Here is a 24007-nt window from a genome sequence, read left to right on the forward strand (position 1 = left end):
CTGAAGGTCTGGAGCATGAGGGGGACATAAGTTTATGGGTACAGATCGAAACAAAGAACAATGTTAATGCAGAGGAATGCATTTCAGCGGTGGGACACATATGCTAGAATCTCGGCTTCCTTTTCTCCAATGGCTGGTCTCATGACCACAAGGTGGGCGGAAGGCCAAGCTGTGGTGCTTTCTTGCTCTAGGGGATGCGACGCAGCATGTCCATCACAGCCTGTGTGAGTCAACAATCTTGCCAGAGCAGGTCTCTAGAGGCTTCTCCCTCATACCACTTTTAATAGACAGGCGTGTCCCCAAATAAGTATTTCTTATTTATCCAGCTTTCTCTGTGCCTTGAACTTTGTCTGTCTCTTTGGCTAAAAGGGCAGCTACCCCAGGTCAGAGCACTGCCTTGGGCTACTAGAAGGAGTCAGCTTTCAATTTCTGCAGTTACTTTCTTTTTCCCTTTCCCCTCTCTTATCCCTCCAGCCATCACAAAATAATTCCCATCCCTATTAACTTACTGTTCACCTCCCCCTTTCCCTTTTCTTCTCCTTTGAAATCCTCCCTCCATTCCTTGGGACTAGGAGGGGACAGAAAGCCAGCAGAATTCCTGCTGATATTACACAAAAGCCTCGTGTATCCTAGTGTCAACCCCAGAGGGCAGCTGAATAATTCAATTAAAACAAAGCATGGGGGAGGGATTGCTCTCCTTCTCATTTTAGACTTTCACTTTTTTTAAAAAAAATGTTTTAAATATGAGGGAAAGAGTAAGATAGTAAGAAAGATGGCAGCTGTGGGGAGAAGGAGGAAGACAACAGGACAGTGACACCAGCAATGATGGTTCTTCCTTTTCTGCTAAAGGAATATCAATAGTATTGCTTCTCCATAGGACAGGAGATAGTTTCTTGATAGCTTCTTGGGATTAAAAATAAATCTCCATATGGCAAGAGAAACATTTCTCCTGGTCTCCTTCCTCTCAGATTGACTTTCTCTTGCATCTTTTGAAAAGGGAAATAATCTAACACTAAATTGCAATAGAGCCAGTGCAGTGGTCTGTGTGTGGGACTAGGACTCCAAGAGACCAAGGTTTGAATCTCTGTTCAGTCATGGAAAGCCACTAGGTGACCTTTGGCAAGTCACACACTCTCAACCTAGGAGGGAAGCAATAACCTCCTCTGAATGTGCCTTGCCAAGAACACCCTACAACAGGGTCATCATATGTTAGAATTGACTTGAAGGTACATACTAACATCACATATAAATTGAGGGTAGGTTTTGGGGCCAAAATTATGGATTTTGATATGACTCATACCAGTTTATCGCATTCAGCTTAGAACGGCCCCTGAGCATTTTTAACGGGACTGTTCTGGGGACAGGAGTCGGCGGGGAATGCTGTATATCGCACTGCGAGAATGCCGCTGCTGCCACTGAGCATTCCCCTTCCGTTCTGGGAGAGTTTTCCAGGGCCGATTTTCGGGAATGCTTTTTCAAGCCTTCTCGAAAATCGGCCCTCTAGAACACTTCCAGAACGGAAGGGGAATGCTTGGCGGCGGAGGCGGCATTCTCGCTGTGTGATATACAGCGTTCCTCACTGCCCCCCATCCCCAGAACGGACCCTTTAAGAACGCTCAGGGGCCGTTCTAAGCTGAATGCGATAAACCTCATAGATAAATCTAGGGTAAAATCTAGGGGCATACAACAAAGGATGAAACAAAGGAAAATAATGCCAAAGAACTTACTATATTCCAGCAAGCATTACTGTTTGTGCTCACACTAAAGGCTGGATGGATGAGAGAATAGAGAGGGGTCAGTGATTCCAGGACAGATTACATTCTTGCCTTTCACCAGGGGATGATTCCTTTTTAAATAAGAGTTAAAATACAGTACTTACATGGATAAGTCGATTCAGGTTTTTTGGGTCAATTTTTTGACTAAAATTTCTAGACTTATATATGAGTATATACAGTATGTGGCACTAAATCCCACTGAACTCACTGCGATTTCTATATAAGACTGAAAGATCTGAAAGCCATGGGACTTAAGTAGCAGGGGATGTTGTAATGGCATTTAATGATATTTAATTTTGGATTGGTTGGGATTATTTCTTCCCATCATAAATGTTTTTGTTCAATATCTTTTTAGGCTGGACACTTTCTAGCCAATAGAAGATGGCATGAGAGAACCATCAGTGCCCATGGTGGGTATGCTCATCCAGTCCTATTGTTCTGATGGTAAAGAGGTTAATTTGTAGTGTTTCATAAACCTGCAAGACATGTTTAAACATTAATGGGCAAGAGTAAGGGATTATCATACTAATTTCCAGTCTTTTAAAACTTGTTCCCAATGCCCCACAGCCAATGTTTCTGGGGAAAATCTCCTCTCTTATTTATTTATTCAATATTCCACTTTTCTTCCACATAGGAATCAAAGTGGCTATATCCCAAGTTTTCCTTCTCTATTTTTTCTTCCTTTTCTTCCTTTACACACATCCCTTTTAGAGTTACAGTTCTTGACATTCCTACCTCCTCCACTTTTTAAAATACAAACACATTCTTCCAGCTGGGATGGCCTGAATCTGTATCCAATAAATGACATCTTTATTTCAGCCTGACATTTATTAATTACACACTTCCTCAAGAGTGTTCATAGAGGAGCACCCCTATTATTGGAAAAAGGCCATCTCTTTTCTAAGCAGGCCTTGCTGATGTATCATCATCACCAGTGTAGTTTTTCCAGTCATTTGAGATAAATCTGTCCCAGCTTATTTTTATGTAACCTGTTATGGAAATAAGGCAAGGAATCATTTCACTTTTTAGTAGAAAGAGTAATGTAGAAATCAGGGAAAGAATAAAAAAAATGTTGGGCTTGTATGTCCTCTTTTTGGAATCAACAGATGTGAAAATTTGGTGAGACCTAGGGGCAAAATCCAGACTGGGTCCACGGTAGAATTTTTGGTAAGGGCAAATTTGCAGCCCTTGTCTTTTTGAGAGATCCAGTATGGAGCCTAGTGCAACATGGTCTGTTATCTAAAGTGCCCATCTTAAAAATAATCTTAAGAGTATATCTATATTACCCATTTATAGTAGCTGTCATGGCTGCAGTCCTATAGCATACTGGGTTCTGCAGTTTATTGTCTGCAATAAAGTGCTCTAGCAGTGAAACTGAGTCCCTTAAACATATGTCGCTACAATTTGTAATGGTGAATTATTTTGGGGCGTAAAAGCTTTCTCTTCTTTCATGTATGGCAAATCAGAGTAAAAATCCTAAAAGAGAATTATTACTATTGACAATATTCAGTGGATAGAATAAACAACCTAAACATAAGGAATTGACTAGATTTTTCCTTGCTGTAGCTGGACTGAAATCACCTCCTGATAGAAAACTTTAAATGGACTTACACAGCATAAATGATTAAATAGAATTTGGACAACAGCCTTATTAGAAAAGGTATTGAGTAAATCATAATATGTGAAGAGAGAGAAACATATACAAAATTTTGATGAAATTTGGTTTCCCTTTATTTCATTTGCAAGTAAAGAATATTGTATGTGTCATCTATCAAAATGTCACTTAAAATTTTGGAAAGATATCTTTGCTGGTTTTAGGGCCAAAATCATAGAATCATAGAATCATCGAGTTCAAAGAGACTGCAAGGGCCATCCAGTCCTACTCCCTGCCTTGCAGGAAATCCAAATCAAAGCATCCCCGACAGATGGCCATCCAGCCTCTGTTTAAAGACCTCCAAGGAAGGAGATTCCACCAGACTCCAAAGGAGTGTGTTGCACTGTCAAACAGCCCTTATTGTTGGGAAGTTCCTCCTAATGTTGAGGTGGAATCTCTTTTCCTGCAGCTTGCATCCATTGTTCCATTTTCTAGTCTCTGGAGCAGCAGAAAACAAGCTTGCTCCCTCCTCAATAAGACGTCCCTTCAAATATTTAAACAGGGCTATCATTTAACCTTCTCATAATAATAATAATAATAATAATAATAATAATAATAATAATAATAATTTGTTTTATTTATATACCGCTATTCCAAAGATCATAGCGGTGAACAGCAAGGAAGCTAATTAGCAAGTAAGCTAATTTGCCCCCAACAGTCTGGGTAATCATTTTAGCGACCTCGGAAGGATGCAAGCCTGAGTCGAGCTTGGGCCCTTTTGCTGGTCTTGAACTCGTGGTTTCGAGTGAATGGCTGCAGTACAGGCATTTAACCACTGTGCCACCAGGGCTCCTTCTCCAGGTTAAACATCCCCAGCTCCCTAAAGCATTCCTCATAGGACATGGTTTCCAGACCCTTCACCATTTTAGTCGCCCTCCTCTGGGCACGCTCCAGTTTCTCAAAATCCTTTTTGAATTGTGGTGCCCAGAACTGGACACAATATTCCAGGTGGGGCCTGACCAGAACAGAATAGAGTGGCACTAGTACTTACCTTTATCTAGACATTATACTTTTATAGATGCAATCTAAAATTGCATTGGCCTTGTTAGCTGCTACATCGCACTGTTGACTCATGTTCAACTTGTGGTCTACTTGGACTCCCAGATCCCTTTCACATGTAGTTTCATTCAGCCAGGTGTCCCCCATCCTATATCTATGCATTTCATTTTTCTGCCCTAAGTGCAGTACCTTACATTTCTCTGTGTTGAATTTCATTTTGTTAGCTTTGGCCCAGCTTTCTGGTCTATTCAGGTCATTTTGAATGTTGATCCTGTCCTCTGGGGTGTTAGCTATTCCTCCTAATTTGGTGTCATCTGCAAATTTGATTAGTATGCCCCCAATTCTGTCATCCAAGTCAAATGGCATAGTAAAATGGTGTCTCTTGTCTAAAATAGCAAAATCATGGTTTGCTATTAAGAATTTATATATTTTGAATATTTTTGAATCCATGGATATAGAATTCATGCATAAAGGCTGACTCTATCCCATAGTATCAATGGTAATGACATTTGAATCTATTATTTTTCCTTTTAAATTGATACATGAAATCGTGAAACAAAAAGACACAACATTTATCAAAACTATTTGACTAGCTCTTTAGTGCACTTTTAAAAAAAGAAAAAAAAAAAGAAAAGAAAAGAAAGCAGCTTAGCCTGTAAGAAGGCAAGTTAGTGAGGTTTTGGATTGCCATGTCACAGAAATTTATGTTATTATTATTATTCTTTATTTATATAGCGCTGTAGATTTGCACAGTGCTGTACATAAAAAAAACAAATATAAAAGAGTAAACCTGCCTATGGCATACAATCTAAGAAATGATAGGATAATACAAATAAAACACATAGCAATACAGGAAATGGTTCAGTAAAACAGGCAACAAAAAGAACATCAGATAGCAAGTGACAATCACGCAATGTCTGGGAACGCTTCTCTGAACAGGATGGTCTTCAACTCCGTTTTGAAGCTGGTTAAAGAAGTGATGGCCCTTGCTCGCCGGGGAAGAAGGTTCTAGAAGTGAGGGGCAGTGAGTGAAAAGGGGTGAATCCGGGATGGGGCAGAGGAAATCCTGGGCTGGTACAGCAGACCTTGACTACCAGAACGGAGGGCTCTAGTGAGAAGGTGAGGAGAAAGAAAGTCTGATAAGTAAGGAGGGGCCAGCCCATGGAGGGCTTTAAACATTGACAGCAGGAGCTTATACTGAATGTGGAAAGGGAGGGTTTTTTTTTAATCTAGAGATATGACACCATAGAAAATGAGTGGGCAAAGTTTATTGGACTATAACTCCCACCAACCCTTAATACCATGCACTATACTAATTGCAGTCCAGCAACATCTGGATAACCATCCTGACACAGAGGATGGTAATGGGGAGAAGCCTATGGTGTAATCCCTGAAAGGACTGTCAACACTACCACATGCTGAGGATAGTATTTGACTCTGAGTGCAAATCAGCTAGAAAGTCTAGTGCCTTACTATTATATTTTTATAAGTCTGGATTTATTCTTCCTACAGTGATTTGTTTAGCTTTTAAATAAGACCTTGCTCACAGATAATGCCTGAGATAGTTTCTTCAGACACATTAATCTTCCTTATTATGTTGTTAATCCGGGTGACTAGAGGCCAATGACTCAAATTTCTTTCTTGAAATGGTAATGTGATACATAAGTTGTAATTTCTAGTATTAATTCAAAATTCCATGGTTCTGCATTATCCATCCTACCCATATTATCTCTCAGCATGTGTATTTATTAACTCATAAAATTCTTCCTGTTGTCTATTTCATATATAGGCAACCATATGCTTTATTAAAAGGCAAGAAAATTGTTTTACTGATTTTACCAAAAATCTTAAAACAGACTGTACAGCATTTCTTGTACAATTACTTCTTTGTTCATTCCAAGCTATTTCAGTTTTTTTAAAAAATTAATCATGGCACCCCAAGATTTTGATAATTCTACTTACATTGACCTGGGGAATTTTTTCCTGCTTCACTTATTTTCAGGGCCTGACTTATTTTTAGTACATAATCTTTCTGAACTGTTCACCCACTCACACACTTTCCACTCCCTCTCCTCTTAAGCCATGAGTAAACCTCAGTGACATTTTCCACTCCATGTCTCTACTCCTAACAGGCAGGCGAGGTTAACACAACAAGTGAGAACTTCACGTAATTCCATTCACCTTTGTGCTGGAATTTTGCTTAGCCATTTTCTGAAATTCTATGTCTGCACAGGCTCCTCTTATTAAAGAGGACACATTGACCAATTAGTTGTTATATAATAGCACTTGATGGCCAGGCTAAATTTTCAAGGGCAGTTGTTCAAATTAATGGGGTCTGGGATTGATTTACATGAAGGAGTCATGGCTGGCACCAGGGTATAGGGACCCACTTTCTTACAAGAGAGGATTTGGGGAGATGATATTGGTGTTAAACTATATGCTATCTAAATATATAACTGTCAGGTATCAGAAAAACATAAAAAAACTGATTTCTATATTTATGAATTTCCCTGCCTCTTATATTTTCCTCTTATACAGAGAAAAAAATAATTCTCTGTATGCTAGAAATAAAGATAGAACTCTGTGCTTATAATCAAGAAAACTGTGCTCTTTGTTTATATTCGGTTCATATTTTGCTCTTCCCCCAAGGTGTCAAATGCAAAATATGTGATTTTTCCATGTCATTTTTGTCTGACAACCCTGTGGGGTAGGCTAACACAAGAGTGACTAGTTTAAACCCTAAAATCAGCCAGTGGCTTCTCACAATTGAATATGTCTAATCCCACATTCTAAGTATTATAGTGCTGAAATATACAGGCACACACACCCTTTAATATATCAAAGGGCTTTCTAACATAAAAATGAATTTGGGAATAGGAGTTCTAAAGTCAATGACAGGATGGCTGGAGGAAAGTTTCATTTATAGACATGAAAATACATAATACAAATGGAACAGAGTACAGTATACCATTCAGGTTACCAACTGGTATAGCCACAATGAAATGCAATAAGCTTCAGGGGCTATGTGGATAAGGCAACATTTTATTTTATCTATTTAAAATAAGTGCACATTTGTAGACATTATGGTGGTGCAGGTTTCTGTGAAAATACATAGGCAATGCCTGGTGAAGTCTCCAGATCTTTGCCAGTGTTTCTTTTAGTTGCTTGGCCCCACACATCTTGTGCAACACCAAAGTAAATTCTGCAAAATACCAATGGCTCAGTTCAATGTTATTATTTTGCTTTCAGGAGCATCTTCTGCAACTGGCAGGCAATGAAAATCTAAGTGCTATTGCGAGCCTCCCATTGGCTTTAGGCCAAATACCGCAGAATCCATTATGTTAAATAATAGTGGTGAACATTCCAATGAATGTTTTCAATTTGCTTAATTTATACAGATTACAGAACTTATTTTTTTTGTTTGTGCAGAATTTACATTGCTTAATAGTTTTCAAAAGTCTGTAGACAGCTCTGCATAGACTTCACACCAAATAATTATCACACAATGATTCCATTTTAATTTCTGTAGCTGTATTTTATGGAAACTTCACTTTAGGGAGGCTGTGGATGTGAATGCTGACTATCCCTCTGTAAACTGCACATCGCAAGATTCTATAGTGGGGAACCATAGCGTTGGTTGTTAATCAACAAAACTAATTTTTGTTTCAACCCCTTCACATATGAAAGGCAAGACGATGACTTGCTGGCTATACCTCCCGTAGCATTCAGCGGTTGTGTGAAAAGCTTGAAGGAGAACATGATAATCTTACAGTGCCCATCATTTCAGAATTTGTCTATTAAATCTCATGTGAAGATTTTCCATGTCATGAGTCTTCCATAGATGCTTCTTAAGCACCAGCTCTAAAGCACAAATACTGCCTTCTAAAGCTGGCTTTTGGAAACATCTGAAGAGATCCATGCTGAAGTTTGTTCTAAAGCTACTTTAGTGAGATAAATAGTACGCTGAGTGTAAAGTTGAAGGCTTTCACACCCAGCATCCATAGCTTTCTGTGGGTTTTTCAGGCTGTGTGACCATGTTCTGGAAGAATTTATTCCTGACAGTTCACCTGCAACTGGCATCTTCAGAAGGTGATGGCATAGAAGTGTGTGGAGTATATATATCTGTGCGACCCTTGTTTGGAGGAAGGTTATTTATACATGTTAATGATAGAGTTAATTTGTGTGTTGTACTGGGTTGAATGGCACAGCCTGGAGGTGTGTTGTGTGGAGGATATGCGAGGGGGATTTGTGTCTATTTATTTGGTAATCCAGTGTCTGCGGGGAAATGCCTTGAGACTGGGTGATGTTCATTTGCTTGTCTTGAGTCTTGATTTTGGTGGTTTTCAGGACTTGTAGCCAAAGTCATTCCCACTTGGAGTATAACTTGTTTCCTGATTTGGCTCTGCCATGCTAATGCAATCGATTCCAAAAGGTCCCTCGTTCACACAATGAAAAGGGACCTTTTGTGGAATCCCTTTTGTGTTTTTCATGTTTGGCATCCCCCCCCCCTCGGAACCCATTTGGAAGGCAGCAGCCCCGACCGGACCCTTTCCCTGCCCGCCGCCAAGGAGGAGGAAGAGCAGGAACCAGCGGGAATTTCCAGGTGGGATGACAGGGCTGGGACTCCTCCTGAGACCCCCATAGGGCACTGTGGACGAAGGTGAATTGGAGGAAGGGAGAAAGGCCCCCAAGGAAGTCCTTTCCCCTGTGTCTTTCCCCCTCTCGGTGGCCCTCACTGACCAGACACTCTTCAGCTCTATGTCTTGATCATCTGGGGCTGCCAGTGCTGTGGGTGGCGCTGCTGGTTCTGTGTGAGCAGGCAGGCTCGATGTGGCATCAGGGGCGGCAGCAGGCAAGGAGGAGGAGGGAGTGCGGAGGCTGAGGAAGGGAGTGCAGAGGAGGAGGAGGACAGAGGCAAGGTCATGGGGGCCTGGGCGAATTTTTCAATAAAGTTTATTAAAAAAAAACATAGAAAAACCAGCCCTGGGGTGTTTCTGGGGATGGATGTTAAACACCCACCTGGCATTTGTCCGTCCCTCAGAAAAAGAATCAATTCTGATCTGGCATTCCCACTGATGGACACGCATCAGAATCAATTCTTTGGAAAAGCAGCACATGTGGAGAACCAAAAGTTCCTAATTCATATAATCATTAAAGCTAATAAAATAACTCTGAATTACTTGAGGTTGATTGTCTTGTGGTGAAAAAATCCACAATGAACAATACAACAAATCATGGATATAACACTGGAATGAGTAATACCAACACAGTTAATTTTTAAAATTCTGTAAAGAGTAGCATGAGTGAATTAAAATTTAAAAGTAACTTCCCATGTTCTGGCTGTTAGAAAAAATTTGTTTTGGGTGATGTCTCTTGCCCTCGTGGCTCTCAACTGGTACCAACAGGATACAAATGTAGTCTTCTCTGGAACTCAGGATCAAAGCAAACTCCAGCACAGGAAAAGCTTTCTGAACAATGCCTAATGAAACAGCTGCTTAATTAAAGAAACAAACTCTATAGCAGACTTCACTCAATGAGGGTTTTATTGTCTTAGTTGCTACTTACAAAACTAACAGCTACAACTATATAACATCTTTCTCTTTCAGAGTTCATGTTCACCAAAAAAAACTTGAACATAAGATCAGTCTTTCCCAAGGTGTGATCACGTAGGGCAGTCCCTTTCCCACCAGTTGCCATGCAATATAAGCACAATCATAGCACAATCAACACCACGCCTTGTTTACATTTTGTCTCCATCATTTGTCCTTGAACACTTTGTTTTCAGGCCTAGACTTCCTGGCCTTCAACAGGAATCAATTTTACTTTAGCAAACCATTGTCACATCTGGACATTTTAAATCCAAATACAAATATACATTAACACTGGCAGAGGTAATGGTATGAGATTTTGGTATCTGGAGTCCAAAACAACTGACGAACCAAAGGTCCCCTGTTTCTAGGTAAAGAAATAAGAGTTGGCAACCATGAAGGATCAAGTGGCATCAGGTGAAATCCAAACATTCTCTCTCAGCCTCAAGTGTTCCACCTGTAATGTGGAGATAACACATACTTGCTTTACAGGATTGTTGTAGCAAATACACCCAGATGTTAGAATGCATTGAACAAATAAGAAGAGCTATGATAGAGCTATAATACACCAAACTAAAGCTGCATCTGTTGCAGTATTCTGTTCCCACAGTGGCAACCCAGACACTTTAGAAAGCCTACAGCAGGGCATGCTTATGATAACATGTTCCTCAGCAACTGATATACAGAAGCTTGTTACCCCTGATAGCCTTATATCCTCCATGACATCTGAAATCACTCTATGATTATTAATATTATTATTATTCATGTTCAGACTGAAATGGGAGGGAAGCTCTGCTTGTTTTCAACAAACTGAAAGACATGGCTTGCCAATGTTACCACAACTGGTGCCGCTGCTCCACCACAGACTTCAGAGCTGACTGGGGAATTATGAGACAGGGTGTGTGAGCAGCTCAGTGTGTGGGTTGGAACACTGACTGTGGGAAAGTAGAGCTGATAATAGAAGAAATGTATGGGAAACATTTGCACACAACCCCCTCCCTTTCCTACATTTTAGTTTGTAATCCATATATGTAATCCATGCAGACACTGGATTAAAACTAAGGCCTGTTACAGACAGCCAAAATAAAGCTGCTTCGAGTCACAGTGGAGGTATGGTGTTTCAATGATGCATGTGTCCTAAGAGTCCAGAAATCGCACCAAAGCCACGCTCCGGCCCTAAGGACTGGAGCGTGGCTTTGGTGTGGCTTCTGGACTCTTGCATCATTGAAACACCATACCTCCACTGTGACTCGAAGCAGCTTTATTTTGGCTGTCTGTAACAGGCCTAAGATTGTCAAAATGCTCTTAAGTAGCAACAAAGGCACGGACACCACAACTTACTTTTTTGGACAAAACCAAGTCTGCATGGCCAGTGATAGCTTTTCCAAGCTCTAGTAGAAAGAACTGAATGGTTAAATATATATCCAAAGGTTATAGAGAGTCTCTATATCCTGATTTAATTTACCTGGGCTGTCAAAGACAGGATTAGTAAATATGGTTAAGTAAAACAATTGACCAGTAGAAATGTTGAATAGGCCGTTGGCATTTTTGTTAGTAATAAGCCTGGCTTTTGATGTTTGCTCTCTGTGTGCAAAGAATTTGTACAAATTAGGAATGGGAAACAAAAAAGCTTGGCATTTTCCTTTCATGCTGAAGGTGAGATTTCTCTAGGGGCTTAAGTATCCTTAACAGGTTTTGAGGAAATAATGCTGAAGTTTCCTCTCATTCCTATCACACAGTTGTCTTTGGTGATTATCACACCTAGGAACCCCGGCAGGAGAGACGTGGGATCTAAAAGACAAACATGAATGTTAACACATTTACCTGCATCCGGGCTTCAAGCAGCCCGTACCCACTCGAGCAGCAACCTGAACTTCTCCAGCAACTTTTTCAAGAACAAGATTTTCCCATTATTGAAAAAACCTTAGGAGATATCCGGGTTGCAGGCGGGCTGCCAGAGTGGATACAGACTGCCTATAGCCCAGACACAGATAAATGAGATAACATCTGTTTTTGTCTTTTAGATCCCACATCTCTCTCACCAGGATTACTGGGTGTGATAATCTCCCATAAGGCAGTGCCTATGAGACATTCACAGGCATGACATGCAACCTACAGCACACATGTAGCAACTATGTGCTTTTGCTCTCCAGCATCTAATAAGGAGAGTGATGATGACTTTGGTCTCAATAGGAATATATATCTATGATGACTATTAGCTCTGATAATCTCGTAATGATCCCCTGTATGGGCAATAGGTAGAAATTCCACACAGTGACAGGTGGAAGAACATTTGGAAGTTAACTATCTCTTATGTACCATTATAGTTAATTCAAGGGTAATATTCCTCCAGTATGGCTTTGAGATCAAGCCACTTATAGATAAACCAAACCCTCAGATCCCTCTGGTGGTTTTTCAGTTCATAGAAACAGCCTGCTAATGTTCTCCAAGTAATATTTATCCCTCTCAAGTTGCACACACTTTCCCCAAGTTCCATTTAGTAGTCCTTTGGTTTCAGCATTTAGGCTATTATTAAGGGAACAAGAACTTAGTATTAAGTGATACTTATACAATTTATTTTGACAGAGGAAAAGTGAAAAGGGGAAATTGACATTTGTGAGTTCACTTGGGTGCTGACAACCCTAATTAATCTTAATTCTGGCAATGGGAATGATAAATAGATGTGATGGGAAAGCTTCATTTTCATGTGCTGGGGCACTAAGCTGAGGGTCAAAATAAAAAAAAAATGAAATGATGGTGAGAGTAAAATATTGTTGTTGTTGTTTTAAGTTAAGTGGGCCAGAGAGACAAGGAAGGATAAGCCCAAAGAGCCAAAAGTTACAGGGAGAAAAACTTAGTTCCAGCTAAATCCATGAGATATTTCTAATTAATTCATGATGACAAAACCACCACCTCCAATATAGTAAATATTTCATGGGACATTCCATTTATTCTCAAAAAGCTCCACCTTTGCATAATTCCATGAATTATTCATATTTCAAGAACTCTGCCCATGGTAAGTAGAAAGGTTCTCAAGGATACTGATCTTGCCCCCTCTCCTTTTGTGAGTTCTTTCCTAATGAGAAATGTTGTCTTTCACAAAAACAAAATGTTCATTCCAATTAAATGCCAGTCAGCCCTGATGTGGTCAATGGAAAAGCAACTTCTAGAGATAGCAAAGAGAAGTATTGGGATTAACCATCATTGTACTTGGCAGAGCCTATTCTGAATGTCTCCAGTCTCTAACCATGGGCCCGAACAGACAAGCCAAAATAAAGCTGCTTTGGGTCACTTTGGAGGTATGCTGTTTAAATGATGCATGGGTCCTAAGAGGCCAGAAGCCGTGCCAAAGCCACACTCCAGTCCTAAGGACTGGAGCACAGCTTTGGCATAGCTTCTGGCCTCTTAAGATGTGTATGTCATTTAAACAACATATCTCCAAAGTGACCCAAAGCAGCTTTATTTTGGCCTGTCTGTTCAGGCCCAAAATTCCATTTTGTGACTAAATGTAAAACTCCAAGGCTTCAACATCATCCTCCAAAACATCAGCCTCTTTGTTTTAAATGCTATTTAGCCCAATGAATTGCTTTGGAGATCTTGAAAGCTTGCACGTATTTGGTGACATTCCAGTTGTCCTAAGAAAAGTGGATTTGGAGTTTTTAAGAAAAGAACCAGTAGGAATAAGCTGTTTTTATCAAAATATAAAGAGAACAGCAACTTTCCAAGGCCCCCAATGCAGCTGCGAGCCTCTCCAGGCCCACAGCCACCCCCATGCTACATGCTAGGAAAATAAATCCCACCCTGTGGGATCCATGATGATGTACTAGTTAAATATTTTGGGGTCTCTCCCAGGCCTGTTTCGGGCCAGGAGAAGCTTTCTTCGGAAAGAGGATCGTATGTTATATGTATATCTGGCACAAAAAGACAGAATGAAATCCAGGAACTACAGGGCACTCACCTCTTAAAATGTATTAAAATAAGTCCTTGTTTGCTCTGGATCTTTCCAGAAGCTCCAGAGCCCTCTGTTCTGATGCTGGGCAGCTGTTTGAAATGTGTCCTATTGTGCTGCTTGGTGTGTCAGTGGCAGAGACCGGCTGCTCATTCTGAGGAACCCTATTCCTGCATCATAATAGTTGTCTGCACTGGCATCCCACTGGGCTGCCCAATGACAGCACCACCGCCTGACTTGATCACATGGCTGGGTGCACGTTGGGGCTGTGGGGCCAGGATACTCCAGGCTGCCCCCAGAGTATCCTGACCAGTGCAGAGAGAGGGTGAAAATGGTTCTTGGACCTGCAGTTGCCTGTCCCTAATGTAACACATCATGTTGTCTGTCGTCTCTACTCTGAAAACTGAAATCACTGTATTGGAGAGGAAGAAAATGGGGTATATACAAACTAATAGGCATCAATGACTTGCTTAACACAATATTTAATAATCTAGATGCTTGATGCAGTGCAAGTTGTTGATTCCCATTATTCAATAGCTCCTAGCAGTCTAGTTATTTGCCCAACTTTTGTTCAACTCAGCTAAAGTGCATCTGTTGGAGGACAATAAAAATCTGAAAAGAACTTAATTTCATACACACACACACACACACACACACACACACTTTAAAAAACGATCCTTACATTTTTATTTCATTTCAGATAAATGTGAGGTAAGTAAGCAACACAGCATGGCCAGCTTTGGCATGCCTCTCTAGGAAACAATAGCAAAAGAAGAGAGAAAACCTCAACTGAATATGAAACTGGAGAGAAAGAGGAATAAAAAAACAAGGAAAACATGTAACTTTTTGTGTTATATGACCATATTTTAAGCTTCAGACAAAATGGTTTAGTTGGTATGTGGAAAAGCAGAGCTAAACTCAAGGCCCATATTTGCAGTATTATACAAAAAACTCTGCATGATTTTGTCAGAAAACATGATACTGTTTGGCAAAAAATATTTCTGGAACATTTTCGTAAGAGGCTTTGAATATTTGGGTCTGGATGTTAAATTCATGAAAGATCCATTCTGCTGTGACACTGGGAGCTTTCAGAAATTAGTGGAACTAATCTCATAGACAGACAAGAGTTGGAGGAGGAGGAACAAAGTGCAGCATAGCAGAAATCTGACTAAGGCAAAATGCTCAAAAATTTTTTTTTGATGGAAGAGGAATATCTGGTTTTGAGAATGGTTCATGCCAAGCTGTTTTCCATGTCTGGCTCAGAAGCCAAAATATGACTCTTCCCACAGTTGGATACAAACCAAAAGGCTGTATTGGTTAGGAGTAATGTATGCCAGAATTCCAAATACTGTACTGGTGAAAGATTAGAAACATTTATTCCAAAGAGTGATACAATGTTTACAGAAAGGTATTTGCTTAGTGTACTTCCCACGCAGCAGAACAGTGGCTCCAGATCATTATCAAAAGCGAGAAATTGACACATATTCAGCTACCACATGGTAGGTTATGGCATGATGTTTTTGCAGAATAAGTTTAGGGATTTGTCCATTTTCTTCTTACTTGGTGAATACATTAATAAGATACATCAATAAGATAGCCTCAGATGCTCACACATCACACTTGGCCCATCGTGAGAGTTATCGATCTAGTAGCAGAGACAATTTTCCATATCGATGAAACTGCGTTTTACAAAAGTTTCCAGAAATAAATTGGTAGGCTTCCACAGGGTAACCCTTAACTGGGTACTCCAGGTTGTCCTGCTGGTTGAGAAAATGTTATTCTCTATTGCCAGGGGCATCACTGATAGGTGTGGGATGTATGGACCACAACAGGTGGTATGCTTGGGGGGCTGGACACCACTGCTTCCCAGACAGGGTCAGCCAGAAAATCAGCAGTATCAGAACACATTATAAACCATCCTGGGCACAAAATGCTGTTTGAAAACACTGAATTTCTGGACCATGCCAACAACTATCAGGTCAGAATGCACAGGGAAGCCATTGAAATCCACAAATAATTGGCCAACTTCAACAGGAAAGAAGAAACTATGATTCTATGATTCTATGAAAGTAAATAAAGTTTAGCTACCAGTCCTGAAGAACACCAAAACCAGGATTCAGCAAATGCAAATGAGAAACCACTCAGGGTCTGGGGCTTTCCCAGCAGACAATGATCACCAATTAGCAGACACTAACCCTCTTTTGCACATCCTCCTACCCTGAGGCCTGGCCATCAGCAACAGCACAATACACAGATTAACATGGGAATCACTCCTCCTTAACCAGGATCACACAGTATATACAGTATATACCCACTCTCTTCCAGGCAAGCATTCTCTGAAGATGCCAGTCACAAATGCTGGTGAAACGTCAGGAATAAACTCTTCTAGAACATGGCCACATAGCCCCAAAAAACCACAAAACCCCCACAAAAAACTATAGAGGCCATGAAAGCCTTCGACTTCACATTGAAAGCATCTCTGCCACCTAGAACCTTCACTTGCTGCAGAAGGAAGCTTAGTACACCAGTGGCTTTCGCCTTGCCACCTGCCTCTCCCCTGCCAGCTTCAGCCTGGGATTGATGGCTCGAGGTAGTGGCTGGAGTTTGGAGAATGCTGAAAAAAAGCCCTAATACTTTTCTCAACCTATTGGTCCTGGGAGAAGGCTTTGCTAGCTTCTCATTGGAGAGACCAGAGATTTAAATAAAAATGGCACGCTTCTGCAACCATTAACAGGGAGTGGGCGGAGCTTAGCCTGTTTGAGGCTCGCCCGCCCAATCTCACCCGCCCGTCACTTGCCTTAATCGCTGGCCCACCTTCCCGCCTCAACAACAGTGTGAAATTCATTCTGGTCGTTTCGAGGCCGGGTAGGAATTTTTGCCCTTGTGGTGTTAGATGAGGCTGTCCTTTATCCCCGTAATTGTTTATCCTATCCTTAGAAGTTCTTTTGAATATTATTAGAGAAAATCATCAAATTAAAGGTATCAAAATTAAAAAAGAGGAATTTAAACTGAGGGTTTATGCCGATGATTTAGTTTTGACAATAGCAAATCCAAATGAAGGTATTGATCAATTGATGTGTATTCTTAAAGATTATGAAAATATAACAGGATAAAAAATTAATAAAAACAAAACTATTATGCTAATAATGAATTTATCTGAAAAAGAAGTTGAAGAATTGGAAAAAAAGACGGGTTTTCAGAAGAAAGAAGTGGTAAAATACTTGGGCATTACACTGACGACAAAAAATACGGAACTGTTTCACAATAATTATGACAAACTATGGAATGAAATCAAAGCTGACCTAAAAAGATGGGGAAAATTATATCTTTCACGGTATGGAAGGATATCCACTATTAAAATGGTGATTTTAGCCAAAATGATGTTTTTATTTCAAAATTTACCAATTATTGTTAATGATACCCCTTTTGAAAAATGGAATAAGGACATTTTGAAATTTGTTTGGCAAAATAAAAAAGCAAGGATAAAAGCAAAGGTTTTACAAGATAAAATAAAAAGAGGTGGATTGGCATTACCAAATTTAAAGTGGTATTATCATGCATGTGTTTTAGATTGGCTCATAGATTGGTTTAAATTAGAAATTAAGAGACTATTCATTCTAGAAGAAAACGACCTAAAATTTGGATTCCACAGATATTTGTTTTATGATAAATTGAAGGTGGATAAAGAGTTTAATAACCATGTTATTTGTAAAGCCCTTTTTAAAGTATGGACGAGATACAAAGTAAAATGGTGCCCAAATATCCCAACATGGACTTCACCCGCCGAAGCATTAATTAGAAGAGAAGAATTTGGTAAAAGAAATTGGATTTGCTACAAGGATATAATAAATATTATGGAGAAAACTGTTATTTTGAAAATACAAGAAGAGCTTCTAAATGAAGGATGGAATTGTAATTGGTTCTCTTATAGACAGCTAAGAGAGAGATTTAATATGGACAACAAATTGACAGGTATTGGACCCAGCGATCAAGAATTTGAAAACATAATTTGGGGAGATAATACTAAAAAAAAATTCAAAATTTTATAATATAATTCTAAAGTGGGAATTGCAAGATGAGACAGTGAAAGAATTTATGATCAAATGGGTGGTAGACTTACAACAAACAATTGAATTTGAGCAATGGGAGAAGTTATGGAAAAAGAGAATTAATATACAAAAAATATAGTTATAAAGGAAAATGTCAATAAAACAATGTACAGATGGTACCTAACACCCTATAAATTATCAAAAATGTTTAAAGGAACAAATGGGATATGTTGGAAGAGTCATTCAGAATTGGGAACGTATATACATGCCAAACTTTACGACCATGCCGACAACTCACCTGCAGATTTGAGGATAGAGGTGTCCTCCCTACCCTCATGGCCTCCTGTTTCCCAATCAGAGATCAAGAGTCTAATTAGTCATCTTAAACTAGCCAGAGCTCCTGGTGTTGATCATATAACTGGTGAAATGCTAAAAAATAATTCTGATTGGTGGACCCCAGTCCTATCCAACCTTTTCACGGCTATCGACCGATCAATTACCATCCCAGAAGACTGGGGTCTGGCCATCATAATTCCAATATATAAAAAAGGTAACAGAACCGACCCATCTAATTTTCGACCTATTAGTCAACAGCTTGATCAGCAAAATGTATGCAAAACATCTGTTAAATAAATTCCTGGACTGGCTAGAATCTGAAGACATTCTCCTGGCTGAACAGGTAGACTTCAGGCCCGGACGATCCACTATCGACCACGCAATGGAGTTACAATACCTTGTCAAAAAATACTCTCATTCTGGCCAATCAGTACATGCGGCATTTATTGATTTTAAGTCCGCATTTGACTCTATAAATAGAACTAGATTGTGGGAAAAACTAATGTGCACTAACATTGATAAACGTCTTCTTTTGCTCCTCATTAAGATACATGAAAATTCTAGTATAAAAGTCAGATGCAGTCATCAAGGACATATTTCCAAAGAAATCCCTGTGAGGTCGGGTGTAAGACAGGGATGCGTTTTGGCCCCCTCGTTATTCAATTATTATATTAATTCTCTAATTCCTGCGTTAAATAACATCGCCTTCCACCCCCCAAAGCTAGCTAATAGACATATTAACATTTTACTTTATGCCAATGATGCTGTTATCCTTTCCCTGACCCCCATTGGTCTTAAAAGAGCCTTAAATTCTCTCGCCCTGTATTGTGCTGAGGAGAAACTAATAATCAACTCCTCTAAGACCAAGATTCTCATCTTTGCTCAACATCCCAAACTGAGACAATGGAGTATGGAAAGGCAACACATTGAACAGATCAAGATCTTTAAATACCTGGGTATTGTTTTCCATGCCTCCGGGAGAAGAACTGCTCATTCAGAGTTTGTCATCCGTAACGCTCAAAGAACTGTAACTGCCATCCTTAATTTCTTCTTTGCTAAAGGTGCCCAATTTATCCCGGCCGCAATCAAGCTATTTACTGCCAAAGTTCGCCCGCAACTCCTATACGGAGCTCAACTAGGGCCATATAGCAATATAAATGCAATTGAACATGTACAAACTAAGTTCCTGAGGAAAATATTCCAAGTTGCTCATTGTGCCCCAAATGCTGTCCTTAGGAGAGAAGCTGGGATTAATAAAATAGAATCTAGTCTATGGATTACTATATTCAATTACTGGTTGAAATTGCAGAAAACATCTGGAGAATTGACACACTTAATCTTATTAGACTCCTATAAATCCTCTTGGGAAACAGCTATAACTAAGAAACTGAATGAGCTAGGCTTTAACAAAGATGTAATCTTAAAACTCGATGTAGATAAAGCCAAATTTACTATTAAACAAAAAATCCTAGACATAGAAGGTCAAATGGAAACTGCTTCCTTCCCTAAACATATAGTGGTTAGTGATCAGGTCTTGGTTTCCTCTCCAGCTCCATATTTGTTTCATGTCACCTTACCTAAGTTCAGAAGAGCTTTAACTCTGGCATGTTTTAATATGTTACCCACAGCTGTATTAGAAGGAAGATTTAAGAAAATTCCATACAAACTCCGACTATGCCATTGTGACTTAGGCGCCATTGAAACTACCGAGCATGTTCTCCTTTATTGCCCGTTTTATAGGGATGTCCGTAACCAACTGATCTATCCGATCATAAACAAATTGCCAGGTAATACCGATCTATTTTACTTACGCCTCCTTCTGGATAGTCGTGACCCTAGTATGATCCATAAGGTGGCCAAATTCTGCTACATTGTGTGTAAAGTCTGCCCTCAATTGGTAAATGAAAATTTTACTGCTGCATAGATGATTTGACCCGGCATTATTGTAACTGTAATTGTTTAAGTACTATTCATGCCCAGGTATGTACAATGTATATTTTAAATTATACTGATGCTGTTTTTCTTTTCTTTTATTTTTTATACTGGTCAAAGACCGAATAAACTATATTACATTACATGTATGGTGGAAATGTGAGGTAGTTAATAAATATTGGAAAAATACATAAAGAAATGAAAAAAATGTTCAATTTCAACAATCATGCAGACCCAAAGTTGTATCTTTTGAGAATCCTAGATAATCAGAAATTAGAAATCACAGAAGGTAAAATAATATTTCTAACAATAATAGTGGCAAGAATGACTCTGGCAAGATACTGGAAAGTAAAAGGAACACCATCGATTGAAGAATGGAAATGGAAAATATTTATTTTTTTTTGAAACGGATAAATTGGCTTATTTAACAAGACATCAGTCTTTACAAAAATTTTATGAAAAATGGCAACCATGGATTAAATATCTCCAAATTGAAAACCTAGAAAATAAATGGGTAGCTCTGACAGATTAAGTTGATGGTGAATTGGTAGGGACAGAAGAGATGAAAAATATTTAATTAATTGTATCTATATCTTGTTGTGGATATAAATATTCAAATATATAAATAGGAATAGGATTAGAAACCACTAGGGGAAGTATATTTATTTTGGGAGTTGTTTTCCAGATCTAATGAAATCACAATTCTAGTTGAAATGAAAGATTTAATATATTAGTCACCTATGGATTATACATAAGAGAGTCATTAAGAGTTAGTAAATAATTATCTTTTTTTTCTTAATTATTGGTTCTAATTTGACAACTTTGGAAGTGCAAGTTTGAACAGTTTTGAATATGTATTGAATGGATTAGTTAATTACATAAATTACATACATATTTTTAAATAATTTATAGATATATATGTAGGATTGTAATGTATGTGAATAAAAATATGTAAAAAAAACAGAGAGTGGGTGGAGCTTAGCCTGTTTGAGGCTCGCCCGCCTAATCTCCCTGTCATTTGCCTTAATCATTGGCCCACCCTCTTGACTCAACAACAGTGTGAAATTCATTCTGGTCACTTCGAGGCCGGGTAGGAATTTTCGCCCTTGTTTTTCCAAGGGTTTTTTTTGCCTACCCTACACTGTTGGATGGGGACTTGGAAAATTGGCGTAGGCTGTGGTCTTAAATAGGTTTCATGGCATAGGCGAGGAGAGATAGAAGTTTCGGTGAACACCTTGGCACCCTCCTAAAGGGTGAAGGTAGGTCTCTGGAACTGAGATTTATGTCTGGTGATTAAACATGAAGGAATAGAGATTTGCCTTGGGGCTGGCCTGAGATTTAAACCCTCACTTAAGTCTTGCAAGTTAAGTGGGGAATCTTGGGTTGGCCTGCAGGATGCGGGCTAGCTGGGGAGCAACCCACTTCTGGATTGCCCTTGGGGCTCAGGTGTTTTTGCCCTCTGGAAGCTGGAGAATTGGTCTTGGAGCAGACCATCCACCAGCTGTTCCTACACAAGGTTCTCCACCCTGGGTTTGCTGTTCTTGAAGAAATGAAGTTAAATAGGATGATTTTAATAGAGTTGCCCATTTTATAACCCAGTTCTCTGTGTCTGGTCTCGTTATTCAGTGAGTTGGACTGCTCTCCATTGTGGTGGCAGCTCTTTGGTAGGAGGCATACAGTCATCCTGCTTTCTGTTTCTTGCTTCTTTCTGGGAGTGCTCCATCTGCTGAATGTGGTTGAAACAGGAAGAATTGTACATGGTGTCTGGATCTTGCCACTGTACTCTCTGCTTCTGCCCTAGGACCATTTCTTTCCCTGGCTGCAGTCCATCACAGGTAATTTTTTAAAGATGCGTTTTCAATTCAAAGTTAGTTACATCAGCTGATACCGAGTTTGCAGATACAGAGGGCTCATTGTCTTATAATATAATATAAGATAAAATACATAATAACCCACACCCCTGTGCAAATAGAAGCTGTTAGAAGCCTAAATCCAGTTTGTATTAATCTCAACTAAAATAGACCAGTTGACTCCATGGAAACTCAATAAGTCAACATTTCTATGAACCACATTGATCCATGTAAACTGGGGCTAACATTTGGATTTAGGGCAAATATCATGCATCTGTGCTAGCTCCTCAAATCTCTCATGACCGCAGAGCCCAGCAGTTACCAGGTCCAAGCACAAGTGGAGATGCTGAGACCCCTGACTTCAAATCAGCACTGACAACCCCAGAGCCTAGCTCCAGCACTGGAACAATACATCTGCTTCTAAGAGCCCCTTGAGCCCTGAAGCTAATGTATCCATATCAGCTGCATGCTCAGCATGGACCCTTAGTGACCCAAGGAAGTATTAGGACTCAAGTCACTTTATAGGAAGGGGTGCATCTGAGAGGTGTAGTCTTAGCTAAGGTGTATAAAAGACCTTGTTTGAGCTTCTGAACTTGCTAGAATAAGATGTTCAGCTGGAGTTCTCTCAGTTGCTAGAGTGGGCTTTGCTATCCCAGGGGCTCTCACCACTGGTCTGAACTCAACAAAACGAAGAATATGGGAAGCAAGAAAGAAAGAAGTGTGAAAGATCTGCATCTTAAGAGCTTATTCCACAGCATGTTTGCTTTTCAAAGGCAAATTTTGCCCATGACTAATTATTTTTTAGTATTGTAAATAATTCTTCATGTTTCCTCTAATAGCTAAGTGCTCCTTTTGTTGCATTTTCCCTGCACTAAAGGTGAGCCAGTGAAGTCAGTTGACAATCTTTTATTTTAAGGAGGGAATTGCTACCTGCTATTAAAGCACTCACAATGAAAAAATATATTGTATGAGATTCCACTGCAGAGGATCAATGACAAGAAAAGTGGGTTGTCCTTGTCTGCTTCCTTCTGCAAGTTACAAGATATGAAAAGGAAATTAAAAGGAACCACCGGAACCCTCATCATTTCTATTCTCCTCAACCAGATGTGCCATTGAAGGTAAAAGTATAGGTAAGAGCAAAGATGAGAGCAGAAATCTCACCTAATCATGGAAAAGAGCTGGTTTATTGGAGAGCTGTTCACTTGGTGGAAAGACATTTTAAAAAGTTCACATCACACTGGCTGTGGCAAACATATGGAAGTTTGCTGGGCCCAGTTCTCAGAGGAGCAACATCACTTATAATGAGAAGTTGGATAATGAGAAATTCAATGTTCCTTGGACTCTGTGAGAAACTGTACAACTATGAATGTGCAAGATTTTGTCCATTAAAACTTAGAGTCAAACCACTGAGATTAATGTGGGCAGGGAGGGGGGAAGACTTTGCAGATGAAATTTAGAAGTGAGAAATCTGCCAAGATGATAACTTAAGCTGAGAATGAAGCTGAAAAAGGCCACTCCCTTGTCATTTTCCTATTTTGACTTGAGAGCGAATGTAACACATACATGAATTTTTGAAAACTCAGTTTCATATTTTTATTGAATTTATTATATAAAATACAATATACATAAAACAAAAGACATTGACTATACATATATAACATACATACCTTTTAGACCTAACAGACCTAATAAAACACAAAACCTTCCTGCTTACTGTCAGAAACCTGCTTGCTATGTTCACCAAAACCTTTATTGTCTTAGTTAATTTCCTTCTTGTTACAATTTCATCTTTCTATGTATTTTCTTACTATTTCTTACGCAGTTTCATATTGACCCCACTGAAAATCATTCTCTTTTCTCCATCCCATGCATTTG

The 24007-nt window shown here is 39.5% G+C and overlaps 1 protein-coding gene across 1 annotated transcript; it reads left to right on the forward strand.

Moving 5' to 3' along the window:
- Nucleotides 1-19260: 19260 nt before the first annotated feature.
- Nucleotides 19261-20274, forward strand: LOC149314614 (uncharacterized). The gene has a single exon (XM_089523122.1). The coding sequence runs from the start codon at nt 19261-19263 to the stop codon at nt 20272-20274; it is 1014 nt and encodes a 337-aa protein (XP_089379248.1).
- Nucleotides 20275-24007: the final 3733 nt, after the last annotated feature.

The sequence above is a fragment of the Sceloporus occidentalis genome, unplaced genomic scaffold (assembly GCF_023333645.1).
Source record: "Sceloporus occidentalis isolate IW3139 unplaced genomic scaffold, rSceOcc1.0.p SCAF_4, whole genome shotgun sequence".
In the NCBI taxonomy this organism is placed as follows: Eukaryota; Metazoa; Chordata; class Lepidosauria; order Squamata; family Phrynosomatidae; genus Sceloporus; species Sceloporus occidentalis.